Source organism: Lolium perenne, chromosome 2, assembly GCF_019359855.2.
Source record: "Lolium perenne isolate Kyuss_39 chromosome 2, Kyuss_2.0, whole genome shotgun sequence".
NCBI classification, from domain to species: Eukaryota; Viridiplantae; Streptophyta; class Magnoliopsida; order Poales; family Poaceae; genus Lolium; species Lolium perenne.
The window spans coordinates 280,626,981-280,639,763 of record NC_067245.2 but is presented as its reverse complement, the minus strand read 5'-3'; the positions used below and the strand labels follow the sequence as shown (position 1 = coordinate 280,639,763).

The window sequence follows — 12,783 nt, the reverse complement described above, 5'->3', positions numbered from 1 at the left end:
AGGCAAGAACATATTAAAAAAGCATACAGGGAAAATCGTCTATGTCATCCCATAATGCCTCATATTTTAACAAAGAGGCAGAGATATAGGGAAAAAACATATAAGATGTTTACCGTTTTGAATAGTTATATTTCTAGAATTGTCTGCTTAATTCTGGACATGCATGTCTAATATTTCACCGATTAGAAGGTTTTATATGCGTCGTCTTCCAAATTAAGTAAACTTCATGGAAGGAGAAGTTGTAGATATCATGAGAGATATGTGATGTATCGAGGTTCTAAAATTGTAACAATATCACAGCGAATGTCCTAAACCTTGCAAGTCAAGACCACATGGCCAAGAAGATAGCATCATTGTCCTACAGTAGTGTCATGCACATCATGAAGTGGTACAATTACAACAGAAAGACTCAAAAATAATTCAGCAGGTAAAATACTTGGCATAGAAAGTGCATTAGGACATGAAACAAGCATGTCTTCATGAAGTGCTACAACTACAACAGGAAGACTCAAAAAGAAGTCAGTAGGAAAAATACTTGACATAGAAAGTACATTAGAAGATGAAACATGCCTGTCTTCAGGATATCTAGGAATTGCTATATATCAACTAATGCAGCTACAACTACACAGCCTCACAGGATAGTGCGCATGGAACAAACAAGAAGACCCTGATGGTACTTTAAAACTGGCATGATCTTTATGGTGTTACCGAACAATTTTCCTCTGCAAAGAAATACACACAATCATACCGGCAACTATCTTACATAAAAATATGCCCGAAACAAAGAACTATCATATACAAATTTAGATGTGCGCCTTGGCGTACGATCCCGTGAAATTATTGCCAATGTTCATTTTATATAACAGCGATAAAAAATTAACTGCCAATATAATAATGTGCCAAAACCATTAGGTCTCTATCTAACCATGAACGGGTGTTTTTTGGATTTGTTTGAAAAACATATTTGTAGTAAAATATTATTTGAGAATTCTTCTGTCATGATATTGTTACACCTTTGCTGATTGCATGCATATGGCATCTCTTTTATCTATCCACCGCTAGCCATTATGACAACACAAGCAAAATATTTTGTCAAGCTACAATCATTTACATTCCCTGTTTCCAGATTTAATATCTTAGGTATAGAATAACACATTTATTATGTATGTTGCTAATAAGTAACCATAAACCTTATACTAAGGATAGTCTTAAAAAATAAATGTGGTTCTGCTCTTCTTACAGGGCACACTAATTCACCGGCCGCAGATAAATACTAATTATCAAGCAAGTGTTCCAAATATATGAACAAGCGAAGGTGACAAACACCAAAGGACAGGAATGCTGAGAGGGCACACTTTTATCAAGACCATTACATTCACAGTCATGAAGAAAGATAATATACATGTGAGCAAGCTAACAACATGTGCTAATACAAAATGGGCAGAGATCACTACCTGGCAAACAAGGAAGTACCGGCAGCAGCTCAGTCTCAGCAACACCTCGCAGCAGCAGTCAATCTGAAACAGACAAGAATGCCAAACCGCACATTAGAATTGAAACATACACACATCCAGGATAGTCCACTATTGTCAACACGACGGCAGTACAAGTTGATTATCAATAGCAAAATGGTAGCCCTGAAGAGGGGAACTTGGAATAACCAAAACAGAAGAGAAAGAGTGCAGGTTCATTATCATAGAGATAAGAGAGGGGCAGTAGAGTATTCTTTGACACATAATCAACAAACGGGTAATTCCTAGAACAATAAATCCAGCTAAAAAAGTATGCTACATGTTACAAACAGAAGAAATAAGATGATTACATATCAGTTGACACCACACTGACTCACTAAGAGTATCTACAAAACCACCAGCACCAATAGGAGACACAACACCACCTAACCGAAGTACCGAAACTGCAAGAACAATAGCAGAACGGGTGAGGTCCCTATAAGCTCGCATTCCCTCGTAGTTGAAGTCACGATCACAAACCCATACAGACGTTGTAGGAAGCAAACGGCTTGCAAGGCCGATTCCTCGAATGGGCATTGCGAAGTACACGACATGGCTGACCAAAAAAACTCCAACAAATCGTCGCCCACCTCACGTAGGTAGGCATGGTACGAGCGGTCTCAAGCTCCTGGATACCAGCGGTCTCAAGGTCCACGCCTCCAAGGACGGAATCATTGCCGCCCACCTCACGCAGGTAGGCATGGTACAACAAGCGATAATGGGAAGCAACCAACTCCAACAAATGCAGAGGAGAATATGAGAGGACGAGCATCCTGTGGCACAAAGAAAATAAATGCACGAAAGAAGACACACACCAAAGCAAGGGTAGAACCCATAGGAGGCACTTTTATCAGGAACATAGACACATTATTCAGTAACAAGAATGAAATGCACGTAAGCACAAGAGATAAGCATGTGCTGATACCAAATAGACAAAGATGGGTACCTGACAAACAAGGAGTCCAAGCAGAACGTCACGGACACTCCAGCAACAACCCACAACAGCAAATAATCTAGAGCACACAACAATGACGAACAAAATATTAGGACCGAGAACCAACACATGGTAAGAAAAGCAGGCACATGAAAGACTAATACGCATCGTCTGCAAGAGTACAGCGAAACGAGAAGAAACTAAACTGAGCTAAAGCAAGACAAGAGAAAACCAAGGTCGCCTATCTAGACAGCAGGGAAATTTCATCTATATAGGCAAGACCAAACGCAGAGGTAAGAAAAGCACCATTAGATTAACAAATTCAAGAAACATGGCTACACCGCGAGGCCAATCCAGTGTCACCCAAAACCGCACAGCTGCTTCCAGCAGACTATTTTACATGACCAAGGCTCTGGATCTGTACCTCAACTACTCAGCCTGAATTAAAGGCAAGCCCGGCTTAATGAATTGTTCACGGCGGTGGTTCAAGTTCAGGCACGCACACACACGCCTCTTGCCTGATATATATCTCTCCCAGATGTGGTTCAGTAACATTCCAACCATTATTTTTATAATCCACCCTATGTCGTAAACTGTATATATATACATGGTAATGATGTTTAACTCTGTACCGCTAAATACTTCATGTTGCGTACTTATGCTAATGCTCCTTTTTATATGGGCAACTTAAATCAAGAGCCTGCGCGGTAGGTCATGTCGACATTTAAGTTCTTAGTTGTGGACATAATTTAACTTATGTGAACTACATGGAGGCAACGAAGTCTAGGTTCTTAATCTTTTTAGAGCATCTGTGCAATCTATTAGGATCCATGTAGCTAGCTAAAATTAACTCACATGTCCTAGTAGACAACGACGAAGCTACCAGTACTGAATCCTACACACCAATAAGGAAAGAAAACAGGTTCTACCACTCCTTCACACAGATAAGGAAGGGAAACAGGCTCTAGCTTCCCCACCTGACAGTGGCAGCATCAGAGATACAACCGAACAAGAGAAGCACAAATAGAAATTACATGCTGGAAACAAAAAATTGCACCCTCTTCCTCTCTCCCTCTCTTCCTACACCTCTATCCATGCTCTGCACAGCCTGATGGAAACTAAGAGATGGGTAATCTGCTTTCTGATTAGGGGAAGAAATACATAGTATTCAACGTACTAATTAGAATATTTAGTAGATTAATTTGAATATCCAGTGGACCAATTATTAGAATTACTACGGTGGATCTTGAAATCTGTGTTTTTTTCCAGATCGTACCAAAGGCACAAGCTGACTTTTTCCTGGCTCTACCACGCATACACCAAGGTTGGAACCGAACAGCAGGCCGACGAAAACAGCCGGCGACGAAAATAGCCGCGGTCACCCGACGCGGCAATCCCAGTAGCGCGACGACCTGCAAATGAATCCAAAAGAAAACAGGGCAGGGGTAGGCTTTGAGAACAAGATGAAGAAGAGGTAGGCAAATCTAGGCGGAAGAACAAGATGGGAAAAGGAAAGAAAATATCCGACGGGGTCGTGTGCGAGAACACACGGCACGAGGCCACCAGGCAGAGAAGAATCAAAGGGAGGGGAAAGGCGGCCCGGGAAGCTGACTCCAACCAAATACACCGCGGCTGACCAAAACGACCAAAAGAAACATGGATCCATGTGCGAGAGAAGCAACCAAACAAGCAGCCCAGAAAATTCGAGGTCGGCTTGCAGAGAAGAATCAGGGGAAGGGGAAAGGAGGCCCGGGAAGCTGACCTCAACCAAATCCACCGCACAACATCGCCATGGAGCAACACCACACCTCGTCCTCCTCCCTCCACAGCCGTGGCCTACCTCATCCTACTCCCTAAGATCCACCACGAGTGAGTCATGCCGCAAGCCTACAGCACAGTCTCTTACCCGACCTAGGTTGGGGCGACAAGGAGAGATGCGTCTGTGGGGGCGAGGGGAAAAGACAAGAGGCGGCGAGGTACGGCCAGCGCTCCGCGGAGGAAGACCGCGACCGACACCCATGGCCCTGCCTCGCCGGAGGCGAGGAAGACGAGGCGAGCGCGGCCGGCCATGCGAGCCAGAGCCGCTCTTTCTTGGCTGGCTCACCGCTCGTCCTTGGTCTTCATGACCCAGAGTGGGAGGACGCGAGCGACAGCGGTTCGCCGGAGAGGAGGCCGATGACGGCGTGGAGCAGGAGGTGGGAGGCGGCGGCAGAAGAACAAGGAGATTGGGGGAGGAGTAAACGAGAGGGGATTGGGGGAGCGAGCGAGCGCACGAATGGGTAGTGTTCTGGACCACGGGCTGAAGTTTTGTCTCATCCGATCACCACGTGAGGAAATACCGAATCTACACCTGCGGGTGGAGATCTTTTCCACGCCCGGACGATGAGCCTGACCGAACGAAATTCACCCACAGTGACCGACGTGCGGGCCCGGACGGAAGTGGGACCCTAATGCAGTCGCTGGCGGGTAACACATGGCCGTTTCATAGGGTTAGCTAGCGGGAGGGCCAATCGGAACACTCGCTTTATGCCCAAAATAAACGGTTCAGATGCAGCTGATGGAAAGATCCGACGATCCAGAAGTGAGGATCGCTGTGAGACCCCCTATGGGGGGCATCAATTATACCTTTAGATATCTTACTCAAATTTGACAAGCAACATGGAGACAACAAGCAAATCATGTTTTAATTTGAGAAGTTTAAGTTTTTTTTTGGCAAAAGAGGATATATTAAGACTGTTTAACATACTACCTCCGTTTCAAGAAATATGGCGCACGCGTATTTAAAGATGAACTTTGACCATAAAAATTGAGCAACAAAATTTTAATTTTATTATATGTAATTAGCACCGTTGAATTCGTACTGAAAAGCACTTTCTAATGATGCTTATTTCATATAAACAATCTTTATATATTTAAAGTATTTTTTGATCAAACAAAAAACACGTAAAAAGAGGACGCCTTATTCCTTAAAATGAAGGTAGTAGCTAGTAACATCACACATCCCAAGATATTTTGGTGACATGGTATGCCAACAAATGAAGAAAATGTGTGAGGTGCTAACTAGCTATGTTATCATAACATCACACACTCAAAGCAAAATGAGTCTACAACATAATAAATGACACAATGCAGGATACCACATATAAGTTATTACCCACTACTACCTCTATTTCAAGGAATAAGGCGCACACGTATTTCAAGACGAGCTTTGATCATAAAAATTGAGCAATAAAGTTTTAATTTTATTATATGTAATTAGCACCGTTGGATTCGTACCGAAAAGCACTTTCTAATGATGCTAATTTCATACAAACAATTTTTATATATTTAAAGTATTTTTGGTCAAACAAAAAGCACGTAAAAAGAGGACGTCTTATTCCTCGAAATGGAGGTAGTATGAAGGTAGTAACCTAGACTAGTAACATGACATATGTTACTAGTTTAAGTTACTCCCCACTATGACCAGCCTAAACAGTAGGGGTTATATTGAGGTCAACGGTCCTGAACAACACAATCAGGACCCAAACCAAGGACAGAGATCGGGTGCCTTGACGTTCACAAGGCACAGCTTGCCTTGTGGCCTCTCATCCACCGTCCATACAGATCCAACGGCAGAAAATAGATCAAGACTAAATCAACCAGGTTGACTACCAAACCCAGCTTCACAGGGACGTCCGCTTCGCTACTTCATCCTCACGCGCGCGACGCAACTCCTATCACTGCGCCGACCGCGCCGCTGCAGCTCCCGTCGCCGCGCCGACCGCGCCGCTGCATCTCCCGTCGCCGTGCCGACCGCGCCGCCGGAAGGCCCGAGGAGCCAGTCCAGCTGCTCCTCCATGGTGAACTCCGGCGCCCACCTCCGGCTGCTTCCGCCCGTTCCTATGGCCCTCCGACGTCTTCCTCTGCCTCCCACCAATGACGGCCCATTGGATAGCACAATATTGTATCCTGTCAATATCTCCCATTGCACAATATTTGCAAATGCACAACACTAACAATTGGATAGCACATTGTATCCTGTCAAATTGCACAGCACATGAACGCAATCAGCAACAGATTAAATTCACAACACATCATTCAATTGCATAAGACATCACAGAAAATCAATAATAGCTACATGGCTACCTACAGGAGTCAATCGGCAACACGAGCAAATGTGTGCTGGCGGCGTCTACCGGCAAGAGGATTCGACGGCTGTAGAGGACTTCGTCGGAGCAGGGCACAGGGCGTCGTCGGCGTTGGGGCGGGGCGGGGCGCAGGAGCCAGGAGCCCGTCGTAGTGGGCGCAGAGTGCCCCGCCGGCGCCGTATTGTCCGGCTCCAGCCGCCCGAGATCTCTCCCCTCCCTCTCCCACGGCGGCGCGGCAGAGCTCTGTACAGGAAGCCCGCGCGATTTTTCCCCTTCCCGCGACGAGGACGAAGCTCGGTCAGGTGGTGACTCGTCTGGTCAACTGGTTGATTTACTCTTGATCTAGTTGCTGCCGTTGGATCTGTATGAATGGTGGATGAGAGGCCACAAGGCAAGCTGTGCCTTGTGAACGTCAAGGCACCTGATCTCTGTCCCCAAACCAAACCACACCATAGTGTGCGCTTTTACAAAGGATATTTATCTACTACTACTCAAAAATCTAATCTCTGAAATAAAATGCACCAGCACCGAGCGGTCTTGTGACTTCCCGGTAGCAGCTATGACTAAGTTTGACCAGTCTGTCTCGATGATTATGTATTCATTAAATGCTAATGCATTGATCTAGATGTCTTGAAAAGGCTATACACTTGTAGTGGCCATGGTAAAATAGGAGGGTATGATAATATATGTTGTGCAATTTCTCTTGTATAGTATGTACAATTTTATATGGAATACATAACACATACCTACATATGATTGGTCTAAAACTAAGTTCCCACTACTTTATGTTAATGCAAATATTATTATATGAAAATTTAGCTAGGCATATGCGTCCAAGCTAATCTAGGTAGGATCACAAAGGACGAGTTAATCTTAGATAACTGTAAGTAAAATTTAGCACTAGACTAAATGTAGCAGCGGAAAAGAAAGGCATCATATTCTAGCCTAGCAATTGGGCCTTGTTGGGCCATAGTGGACCATATTCCACCTCATGCATGGTCAAGGGCAACTCATACCAGTGGTTCCACCCCGCTCTAGTCGAACGGTCCATCGATCGACCATGGCCCTATGACCCAGATTGGTCTGGAATAGGACCAGATATGGCCCACACAACCACCTTCAGAGCCTCCCGTTTGGCAACTCCGTGGCCTCCTCACCAGTTTAGGACGCAACGTTGACCGACCCATCGCGTCACCTCTAGCTCCTCCTCCATGGTCTAGGTTGGCCTGACCCACCGCTAAGATCTCGTGTCGCCGCACGCCGTACCCTCATGGCTCCTGTGCGCCTCCCTTTCGAGCTCCACCACTCTCGCTTCTCTATTCCTCGGAGTGTCGCCAACTCGCCATTGTTCTTTTGCCTCCATGTGCCGTTGTCGTTGTCGCCTCTCCTGTGTTTTTATTACGGGTTTTGACTAGGGATGCAATGGGGTCCTATTCTCCGCAAATCCATGGGAATTCGTCTATTAGGGAATGGGTATGGAGAAATTTGATCCCCACTATCTAAAATGGGGATGGTGATTAAAATGTCTCTCCATCCTCTTACTCCGTTAATTCATAGTTACTTTATCATGTACGTTACAAGGTTGCTTGTTTTTATGTACAAAACATGTAAGATAAAATTTTCTTTTGAGAAGATCATTTGAATTTACCTTTTAAACGGGGATCCCGATCCCCGCGCTAACCCCAGTTGGGATGGGGATGGGGATATGAAAAAAGTCACCCAGATTAATAAATTGGGATTGGCATGAGAAGACATTCTCAGTGGAAAGGATAACATTTGTCATCCCTAGTTTTGACAGGCTGGTCGTAGACATAGTTGGCTAGTGTTTTGGTGGAAAGAAAATTAGATTTGTAGGGTCAGCTGAGAGCACACAGAAAAACTTACTGATCCCCGTAGCTGATAACAATAGTATTTTCTTTGTAGTGAGAACAACCCCGAAAAGTCATTTTAGATGAGGGGCGCGAGTGGTCTCGTCGTACTAAAAAAATCGAAAAATTAGATTTATATGTTCAAAAAAAATTGTGGAACAAAATTCTAAAAGGATGTATCCCACTAACATACATAATCTCAATTACAAATGTTTTGTTTTCCAAGCTACATAAAGATGACAAAGTCTGATTTTTTTTTTAAAGATTAGAATAACTATACTCGGATCCACACATTTGTTATTTTTGTGTAGCCCAAAATACAAATTATTTTCAGCTGAAATTTACACATTTGTGGAATACAATACTGGCTACGTCATAATTTATTTTCATATTTTTCTGAAACTTAGAAATATAATTTTTAATTATTTTTAAAATTAGGATCACTGCTTTTTTATAGAAAGAATTAGAATCACTGGTGCCATGTGCACGAAATATCTGTCCGAACAGCCCCTCTATTTTGGGGCCTGCTGAGCGTCCCCCGGGGGATCGAAATCCCCGATCCCCCGGGTCGCCGGCCGTACGATGTGCAATCAAGGTCATCCAGCCGCGGTCAGCTCTTCCAGTGAAAACGAAAAAAAAAAAAGGAAAAAAAATAACCCCACGAGCTCACCCACGACTACACGAGCCATCCCCGCATGCCCAGGCAACAACGCCGCCAGCCCCAGAAGCACAGCCGCCTCCGCCTGCAGGCTGCAGTTCCGCCGATCGTAGCACCGGCGCCGCCCGCTCGCAGCATCAATGGCGGCGGTGCCTCGCAGAACGCGGCGGCGGCAAGCGGACCAACGGCGTGAGAAGCGACAACGGCACTAGCGACTTGCGACAAGCAAGAAGCGGCGAACGGCGGCGGCGGCAAGTAGCAACGCCGACGGCGGCAACCTCGACGGTGGCAAGCAACAACGGTGCGGCGGCTCGCGACAAGCCGACAAACATCGCCGGCGACAGCGGCAACGCCGGCGGGGGCAGAGCAGCACTCGCGCTTGCGGAAAGTAGCAACGACGCCGGCGGCTCGCAGCACCCGCAGCAGCGGCAAGCAGTAACGCAGGCGGCATCAAAGGAGCAGTCGCGGTGGAGGAAAGTAGCAACGGCGCCCGCGGCTGCGACCCGCGGCGGCGGCAAGCGGCAATGTCGGCGCCGGCAGCGATCGCGATGGCGGAAAATAGCAACGGCGTCGGTGGCTCGCAAGACCGCACTGAAAGCGACAACGCCGCGGCGGCGGCAAGTAACAACGGCGCGGAGGCTCCACGAGCCGTGCGTGGGGACAGGTAGTGAGTCTAAGGATGGAGCACGCAGCCGCGGAGGAGAGGCACTGGTCTCCTTCGTCTGCGCCACTCGTCAGCTCCGCGCTAGCACTGGGTTGCGACTTGCGAACAGGAGAGCTCCGGATGGGGAGCGGGCGGCGAGGCGGGTGAGCATCGGGAGGAGGAAGTGTGCGGCGCGTGCGCGGAGGTTGGCGGCGGCGCGGTCGCGTAGGTAGACGGCGCCGCGCGAAGCGCGTGGCGCGAGCGCTCAGGTTGGCGGCGCGGGCGAGAGTAAGCAGAGGTGGAACGGAAGTAAAGGAAGAAGATAAGGACTAGCTGTAGGTTGAATTGGGGCCCACTATGTGCGTGCGCCGAACCGTCGCGCCTGGGGTGGAAAGACCCGGACGATGGAAACGTGTGATCCCCCGGGTGATCACAAGCGTTTTCCCTCTATTTTTTTGAGAGATGAGAACTGCCCATGTAAGTAGATACAAGTAGCTGCAGAACAGACAATAGCACAGTCGGGCCTGAGAATTGGGCCTTTGCTGGGCCACCGAGGAAACTCGCTATCATCCACCAGGTGTGGGCTGCTGCGGGGCAACGAAGAGACGTTTGACAATTGACATGAGGCCTGCCACTCGGAATCACCGGGCGAACGTTCGCGCAAAAGCACAGTGCCTTTTCTGCGACGAGATCGATGGAAGTAGAGTAAAAAGGAGCAGCACTGTGCCCACTACCACGCTCATGCGCTCGCGTGTAGCTCGATTCGACTCAAGTCCGATGCGTCACTCACCGTGCAAACACCATAGCACGCTTTGCTTTGTTCGTGAAAGAAAGTGCCCAAAAGCTGTATTCCCAGACGTGAGAGCAGAATCCGCCCAGCTGTTGGCCACGTCAAGATGAGTGCACCGTGCACGGTACCATCCAGCCCCATCTCGTCGTTTTCAGCAGCATGGCTCCGACCACCACCGCCAGCTGCACCGCGGGCCACGGCCACAGAACAATAAAGTAATGATGACTAAAACCATTCTGACCGGTGGGCCGCCTACCCTGTGGGTGGGTTCCAGAACCACCCACAGTTTTCCCTCCGCTTTCCGCCCAAGCACCACGTCAGCGCCTCGAACCCGCTTGTCGCCTACCTCGCCTGCTCATCTATATCACCGGACCTCCGGCCGCCTCCCACAACCTACGCTCAACCAAACCACCCGCACTCTCCCTCTCCCTCCATCCGCTCGAGCTCTGCCCCGATGGCCTGCTCCTTCTTCTTCGAGGCGGACACGGTCGGCGTGGAGCCCGGCCAGCGCCACGCGCCGCCGCTCGACCTCCGCGCCTGCGCGCTCTGCGCCAAGCCGCTGGCCCGGAACAGCGACATCTTCATGTACATGGGCGACACACCATTCTGCAGCGACGACTGCCGCGACGAGCAGATCAACCACGACGCCGCGCTCGCCCGGCAGCAGGCAAGCGCACGCCGGAAGCAGCAGCAGCAAGCCCAGGCCCAGGCGCAGCGGAGCGGGCGAGAGGCCCCGGCCCCGGCGCCGGTTTCCGCCGCCGCCGTGTCGACGAAGGCCAACGTGTCCGTCGCGAGCTAGCTGATTCAGCCGCCGCGCCGGATCGTTCCTGTAGTAGCCTAGTAGCTGTAGCAATCAAGTGCCTTAATTGCCTTTGGGGTTGGAGACGAGAGATTGGAGGAGATGCGCGGGGGGTTCTTGGACGGCCATGATTTTGGTCCGGCTGTGAACTCAACAGGATCACAGCGGGGTCAAATTTCAGTTCGGCCGTATGAGCGGAATCCCCTGCTTTTGATTACATCCCTTTGGGGTGGGAGTTGGGTATGATGAGGAGAGAGCCTGTGTGCAAGAGCACCATGGGTGTGTAATTATTTCGAGGCAATCGTACAAAGTTCAAAGTATATTTGCCGAAATTTTGACAGGGATTTAATCATCTTCGTTCGTCTTTTCTGTACTACCGAGTATTTCGTGGTGGGCTGGCAGATCCCGATCTGATGGCGCAGTCAGAGAAATGCAAGATCCATCCCATCGACCTCGCAGCTCAGTTTAGTTCAACTATTTGTCTTCATGTTCTTCGCGTGAACCAACTGCTCCTCAGTGTGTACATACTAGTACTAGATAGTCTCTGAAGAATCCCGAACCTGGACCCTCGTGTACTGCACCTCGACTGTTTTCCAGTTAGATTCGAGTAAGAGCTCTGAAGAATTACAAGCGCAACGAGATTTTCACCGGATCTCACAAAAACCAACGATATCTCCATCGGAGTGTAGAGGTGAGTAAACTAAAGTCCAAAACGGAGCAAATCATTCAGTCACGAAACTCCAAAGCCTCCCACGTCGGATCCGTTGAACGACTCAATCCCATCCCTCAATTATTTCCTCTACACGCCTCACTTACTCAGCGCCGAGTCACCACTGAAACATACGGGAAGTAACCAAAAAAACCAAGAGGTGTCGCGTCACGTCATGGCTGGATGGCGTGGACGTGCAACCGCCCATCGATACGAGGCGGAGACCGTGACTGTGACTCAGCGGGGCCCACTTCTGCAACTTTTTGCGTACGCGCGTCCCCACTGCTCGGCCAACATCTGTGCGGCCGAGCTTGACAGCGAATGGTGCCAATATTGTTTTTCTGGGGCGCCCTGTAATTTTCGTACAGCAACTATTCTTCGCCGAAAGACCCAAATTGCCTGTCAGTGTACATGGTTATTTGTTGTTTTTCACCGGCCTCTCGGTGTCAAACGCTTTATTCGTGCTGCCCCCAATCCGCACAGAACATCTGCGTGGCCGAGCCTCCGGAGCGAATGGTTCCAACAATATTTTTTGTGCGAGGAAGGCGCTGTACATGTCATTCAGTACAAGTAATTTGTCATCTCAAAAAAAAAGTACTACAAGTAATTTGTAGGTTTTCACGGACCACTGGCTGTGCAACAAGTGTGCGTTGCAGCTTCAACCATTATTGAAAAAAATTAAAACACCGAGCTAGCCTAGCTAGTGGCAGGCGCCAATGATCACGCACACTGCTTCACTGCTAA

At 48.3% G+C, this 12,783-nt stretch overlaps 1 protein-coding gene and 1 long non-coding RNA gene across 2 annotated transcripts; one reads left to right on the top strand and one right to left on the bottom strand.

Moving 5' to 3' along the window:
* Window positions 1-1,481: 1,481 nt before the first annotated feature.
* Window positions 1,482-3,821, bottom strand: LOC139836169 (uncharacterized). The gene is made up of 3 exons (XR_011752673.1): window positions 3,766-3,821; window positions 2,458-2,524; window positions 1,482-1,517 (listed from the first exon to the last, which is right to left on the bottom strand). It is a non-coding gene; the product is annotated as an uncharacterized lncRNA (long non-coding RNA).
* Window positions 3,822-10,908: 7,087 nt separating this feature from the next.
* LOC127336532 (uncharacterized) lies at window positions 10,909-11,662 on the top strand. The gene has a single exon (XM_051363352.2). The coding sequence runs from the start codon at window positions 10,986-10,988 to the stop codon at window positions 11,328-11,330; it is 345 nt and encodes a 114-aa protein (XP_051219312.1). The 5' UTR covers window positions 10,909-10,985; the 3' UTR covers window positions 11,331-11,662.
* Window positions 11,663-12,783: the final 1,121 nt, after the last annotated feature.